Raw genomic sequence first — 6,853 nt, 5'->3', positions numbered from 1 at the left:
CAATAGTTCCATTTGTATTATCCTAAATTAATTAACATATTATTTGGTAACTAAATAAATTTAATAGTGTCACTTTAAACAAATTGGTCCCTAGTTACACACTTATTTAAATCTATTTATATATATATGGTGTCCTATAGTATATTTTGTAAATGTATCACATAAATTTTATAGGTGTTTCTACAGTTATTTTATTTTTACAAAATAAATCTTACTTGATCTATTTATTATAGTCGGATGAATTGAATCATTATCATCTTCGTCCAATAATGAAACTAACAAAATAGACTAAAAATAAAATAACTATAAAAAAAGCCAAATTTTATATATCAAATATAATTATATGTTGTACCATATTGATATTTATATGGATCCGCTTAACTCGGTTGATTCTTCCTCGAACCGGATGATGAAAAGTTATCATATCTGGTTTTTTCGAAGGATGGATTTCTAAAAATTCATCTATCCCAATAACAAAAAGACATGACTTGAATGATGCTATATTAAGGGCTAAATTGGCTAAGAGTATGGATCATAATTATTACGAAAAACCTGCATGGCCCAATCTTTTTTATATTTTTCCGGTAGTAATTAGATCAATTGTATATTGGGTCTAAACAGGCTAGATCAATTTACGACCACAAATACAAATGGCCTAGTCTATGAAATAACAGTAGTGTTGGGGCCTAAATCTTGTTTGGTTTCTTTCCCGCTTTCAATGTTAGTGCCCATTGTTCAACAAGAAGACACAAGTATCCTATGCATCTCCACTCCACTCCAGTTGCTTAAACTCTCAGATTTCGCTCCTTATCTTAACTAGCAGCTCCCTAAAAAAGCGAGAAATTCTCATGAATACTGAACAATCTACTGTAGAATACTTTTAAGTTTATAATATCCCTTTTCTTTGTACTTTTATTTTAACAAAAATCCACTCAATTATAGTCTAAAAGCAATATTTTGCAGTCTAATTGAGAGAAGATTGTAAAATTTATCTTCTCAATTAAAAAATATAACCAATAAATTATAACTCAAATAATACAAGCGTTAAGGAGCAAATTGCTAGGTGGTGGATTCAACTTCTCCCATAAGCACTCCAGCCCGCTCCAATTTTTTTTTAAAAAAAATCTAAAAAATAATTGTCATATAAACTTAGTTCGACGCATAACATTATAAATTATTTATTGATTATATATAAAATATTATTGTTAAATGTAATTGACTAAGCGGTAAATATTATATTAATTAATAATATTTAGGAGAAATTAATTTGACGTTGATTTGATGTTGGCCAACAAAACTCATGTAAAAAGCTTATCTTTTTCCACCTATCACATCCATCTTTGGATCCCTTCCTTAGTGTGGACAGTACGAAGAAGAAAAGATAAAACAAAAGCAAAAGAAAGTTGATCATAAGAGACATTATGATTAACCAAATAGCAACATCCTTCAAATTGGATACACAAAAACATCTTTTTCAATATTTAGTTTAAACCAAACTTTATCCCATCTATTATACTATTTCTTTAGATTTCATTAAAGATGTATTTTAAAATTTTAAAATATCATAAGCATGTAGTGCATTCAATTACTATAAGAAAATAAACTGATAAATAAGAATATTTTATAACTATAACTGCAACTATAACTTCTGTAAACCACAAAATTGACATTGCTAAGTTAATAAGCAACTTCTGTAAATAACAATTAATTAAAATTTAAGGTGTGTGAAAACATATATCAAATAGCCTTAATTTGTCTAGTTTTACTGGAGAGTGAATTTCAAAAATTTAAAAGACTCGTTCTCAAAATTTTTGAAACGTCATATGCCCGAAACATATGTCTTAACATATATAGTTGTAATGTCTTAATAATAACGATCATATGCAAAAAAAAAATCAAAACTTAAGAGATACTTACACGCACTCAATTCAATACGTCATTCATGATCAAGATATAATGATATTATAACATATCATTCAAAAAATCTATACGGATGATGTTGTCAAAAAAGTTAATGTAAAGATTTTGTCTAAAATTTGATAGATCACAAGACTAACTACCAAAAAACGAGAAGCACGAAACGGAATAATTAAAAAAACTCCATTAAAAAAACTTAATTCGCCTATATATTTAATTTAGTTTCACTTGATGGTGGATCAAACATACAACATTCTTTTTCTTCAATTTAATTACCATTTTTTTCTCACCCACTTCAAAATTAACCAAAAAAAAAGGCAAACTTCTCTACACAAAACCCCATAATTAATTTACTTACCAAAATGCATATTTATTTTCTTAATTGGATGTTTTCCTTGCAGAACGACCAATTAATACTCATGAGACGCTGCACTTTGGTTCTTGCACTTCTCTGCTACTGTCCTTCTCCGGACACCATTAAATTGGTTGATATGCCTGTTAATATTACCATCGTTGAGAATTAAAGGAGCGTCGTTAGCTTCATCTCCGTCATCATCTTCTGTTGCTATACGTATGCATGAACATCTCTCTAATGATCCAAAGAACGCACTTGCTAATCCGTTTATGAACCACATAGCCACCCCATCCAGCTTTCGACCACACCCATGGCTCGATGAATTTCGGACCCTGACGTCGTCGGAGTTTGATCGGAAATTGAAAACTCCGGTGCAACTTGTGGACGAGGTGGTAGCCATTAACTGGAGGATGATCTGATATTGTAGGAGACAACAGGAGAGAGAACCGTGTCAGTGTGAAGAGAAAAACAAAATCTTTAACCTTCGATTTTAAGGTCCAAAGGGAAGCGTCATAATTTAAGGTTGTTAATTAATTACTATTGTTATTATATTCTCGTAGTAGTGTAGTATATTGCAAATTATGAATATGTCAATATCATAATGTTTTTGTTGCCTATTATACATTTATCTAAATATTGTTTTTTTTAGAACTCTCAAAATGAAAGTTAATAATCACTCAATACACCCTCTTCTTAGCGCCGCACTTACAAGAAACCTTCTTATCTTCAAAAGCGATAAAAAAGAATTCTAAATTTTACGGCGGTCAAAAAACTCTCTAAACCCCTAAATATGACTAAAATACCTCCAAAATCTATAATTGTAAAAACAATCTAACCAAACCAATTTCTACTTAATCAAACTAAAAACCGCCCATCCATCCAACCCAATCAAACCTAAAACAACATAACTAACCTTTAATCGGCACCCATCCACCCACCTCCGCGGCATGAGACACTTGCTGCCGTCCAACCAAATTTTTTCTAGCAAACGAAAGAGGAGCAAGTCCTCCCTGGAAAGTGACAACAACGACACTAATAGCGGCAGTGGTTTTTTGTGAGTGTGCGTCAGCAGGTGGGTGTTTCCGATTAGGGAGTTGGATGGGTGATTTTAGATTTGATTGGATAAAATATGTGGTTTTAGATTTGGTATTGTTGCATCTGTTTTTTTTTAATTACAGATTTTTAGGAATATTTTAGTCATATTTAGAATTTAGGGGGTTTCTCGAGCGCCGCCATAAAATTTAGGAGGTTTTTTTGTTGCTCTTAAATATTTTCGAGAGTTTTTTTATAAAGAAATCCTAAAATCAAGATACATGGATAATTATTAGCCAAAATGAATGCGACTTTATAAGATGTTGGATATCTAATTCTCAAAAGATAAAGTATTTATAAAAACTTCCATCGATTTATGTATTTAAAGACTTCCATCGATTTATTTTTAATGACTTCCATGGATTTATGTAATTATAAATTTGAACATAACATCCATAGTGTATATACAAGGTAACAATATTTGTAATTCAATTTAAAAATTACTTAATTGACATGGCAGTAATAATTAATTTTTGAAAGTCATATGTATAAAATTATAAAAATAAAATAGAATGTTAGAAATGAATATATTATTTTAAAAAAAATTATCGGAACACTACAAACACATTTCACATTGAATAATTGTTACAATTATATTTAAATTATTGTTAATCTTTAAAAATGAGATAAAATTACTGAAATTAATAAAATTAGTTGAATTTGTCGGAAAGAAAAAAAACATTTGGAATATTAAATCTAAAAAATTGAATACAAAATAAAATATGTTAGACACAATTGTAAAAAATAATCCAAACATTTGCATGTTTTTGCAATTTCAACAAAACCTTTTACTTTTTGTAAAATTATCAAATTTCATTTTGTTTGTTGCAATCCTATCTAATTTTTTATAATCAACTTAATTATCATAATATTTAGTTGATTTTATATACTAGCTCTCTAATTAGCAAATCCATTTTTCTAAATTTCAAAAATTAACTTCTAATCTAAAAAAGTTAAAAAATAATGTCCAAATTTAATTCTAAATTCTCTGGTGGTTGAAACAAAAAAAATATAAATTTGAAGCTAAAAGTAATCAAAACCTCAAAATAAAGCAAACATGTACTGAGATTAAAGATTGGAATAAATTAAATTAGTTAACAAAAATCAGATAAAATTATAGTGAAATTGTCAAATTTACTACAAAAATCAAAAAATTGGTTTAAATTGCAAACATACGCAATTTTTTTTTATTTTCTTACAATTAGTTCAATATATTATATAAACTAATTCACGATTAAGTTTTTGCATTGAAATTAGTTAATTAGAAGAATTTGATTTTGATTTTTTAAAAGTTGATAAATTTTCCTTTAATACATTGATGTATGAGTTTTTAAGAACTCAATTAATGAAATCGTTTTGGGAAATAATTTTGTTTTTTTTATATAACACTAATATTGGGTGGACCGGCCGTGAGATTAAAAATGAATTAGATAACAATAATTAAAGCTGAAATTAAACTAATGTAAAGCAACCCACAATCACCTAATGAAAACCATTATTCATGGAAACGGACCCGACTCGTAGGCCTGCAAATGAGGTTGAGATTCGCTGCCTTAAACGATTTTAGCTTGCCAAGCCAAACTTTATCTTTGAAGAAAGGGTCAACGCGCTCCCTGAACTTGTAACACGGGGTCATCTAATTCAGTTTATATTTTTTTGAACAACTAAACCAAAAACTCTTCATTTTTGGATCAAATAACTCTATAATTACATTTAAAATGCATAAAATACAAATCGGAGTTGAGGGATGCAAACAAATAATTAGATACATCCCTAATTATTGCGATATAATTATTTTAAATCCGTTTTTAAGATAAAAAATATAAATTATGGGGTTATTTGACCCAAAAGATTTTTGGGTTAATTACTCAAAAAAGTATAAATTGGATTAGATGATCCCGTGTCACAAGTTCAGGGGGCACATTGACCCTTTGTTCCTTTATCTTTTAGGGTAATTTTCAGATTTTTTTTAAAAAATATAAACTTTTAGCAGCTTTTTAGTAGCCGTCATAATTTTTACAATTCTTTGATTAATTTTTACAAAAGTTTCTTTTTGAAAATAAAACTTAAAGCAGTAGATTTTTTTTTTTAAAAAAGTATATGATATTTTTACATAATTTTTACAATTTTTTTTTTAAAAAAGTATAAGATTTTTTTCTTATTCTAAATTTTATTAATTTTCATCTCTCTTGCATAGAATTCTCAACTTTTAAATTATTACTATTATATTTTTCATGATTTTTTATTTTATAAATATATTATCTCCAACATCACTCCAATTCAATTTTTACTAAAATTTAATAACGTGACCCCCAATTGACATCATATATAAAACAATTATAAACTAAAAATTAAAAAAAATATAATTATAAATCAAAATTTAAAGACTAAAACAAGGTAATAATTGAGAAACTGGCATTGAAATTTACTCTATTCTTTGGCTATTAGAGAAGGACTCTTACTTATAAACATATTTACCCTTTTCTTCAGCATAAATGGATCAACAACTTTTTTCAAGTAATAATTCATTAGTAAGTAACTCTACTGTTAATGTAAACCTTACAAAACAGCACATAAATAGCCAAAAAAGTTAGATTCAAGAAAAAAAAAGGAATATTAATTGAATGTTGACCTTATAATCATTCAGTTTAAAAATATATAAAATGCGGATTAATATATTTTCTGTAAGATCAATAAAAGCATAAAACGATATATATTTTAGTATAATTTTATAAAAATGATAAAATAAATAAGAATTAATAGATAAAACCATATTATTAAATCTTATACTAATAATATATTTTTATTATTTTAATTTTGAAAGGAAAAAATTAAATTTACAGAACAGAAAATTGTCTATATCATAATAGATTCGCCCATGATATAATGTGATTTGTACGCTAGCATAGTAATATAAGAGTGTAATATTAAGATTGGTAGAGTTGAAAAGTAGAAACGTAAAATAATGGATATAATCAAATGCAATACTCAAATTAAAAGTAGCAAGACTGGGAAAATATAATTAAAGAAGAAATTAAAAATAATGATGATACCCAAAAATGGGAGTGCATATCATCATTTGCTGGCCACTCTGGTGACCCCATATACATTACCAATCTAACAAACCCTACCTACTTTACTATTTATTTTCATAAAAATCAATCTTACTTTCAGTTTGATTGCTAAGCTAAAGCTTAATAGTTTATTTTAATTATAAAATACATTATTATTTATGTCATAAATGTAAATATTAAAATACATAGTTTTTTATTCAAGAATATGGCGCAATTCTTTTTTATTCATCAATGTGGTGCAATTTTTTTTTATTCATCAATGTAGTGCAATAATGGTGGGATACAGTCAATTTTTTAAAAAGTTGAAACTGAAAATTTATTTCTTTTTCCAAAATCGATTTAATTGTATGCGGCTGACATGCTAAATTATGAAATCATAATTTATCCGGACTACGTGGCATCTTAATCGGCATTT

The 6,853-nt window shown here is 27.3% G+C and overlaps 1 protein-coding gene across 1 annotated transcript; it reads right to left on the bottom strand.

Moving 5' to 3' along the window:
* Positions 1 to 2,103: 2,103 nt before the first annotated feature.
* Positions 2,104 to 2,851, bottom strand: LOC126686811 (uncharacterized). The gene has a single exon (XM_050381062.1). The coding sequence runs from the start codon at positions 2,670 to 2,672 to the stop codon at positions 2,328 to 2,330; it is 345 nt and encodes a 114-aa protein (XP_050237019.1). The 5' UTR covers positions 2,673 to 2,851; the 3' UTR covers positions 2,104 to 2,327.
* Between the last annotated feature and the right edge of the window lie 4,002 nt (positions 2,852 to 6,853).

Source organism: Mercurialis annua, linkage group LG1-X (genome assembly GCF_937616625.2).
Source record: "Mercurialis annua linkage group LG1-X, ddMerAnnu1.2, whole genome shotgun sequence".
Lineage (NCBI taxonomy): Eukaryota > Viridiplantae > Streptophyta > Magnoliopsida > Malpighiales > Euphorbiaceae > Mercurialis > Mercurialis annua.
Note: the sequence above shows the minus strand (reverse complement) of the source record. Positions and strands in the feature narration are given on the sequence as shown.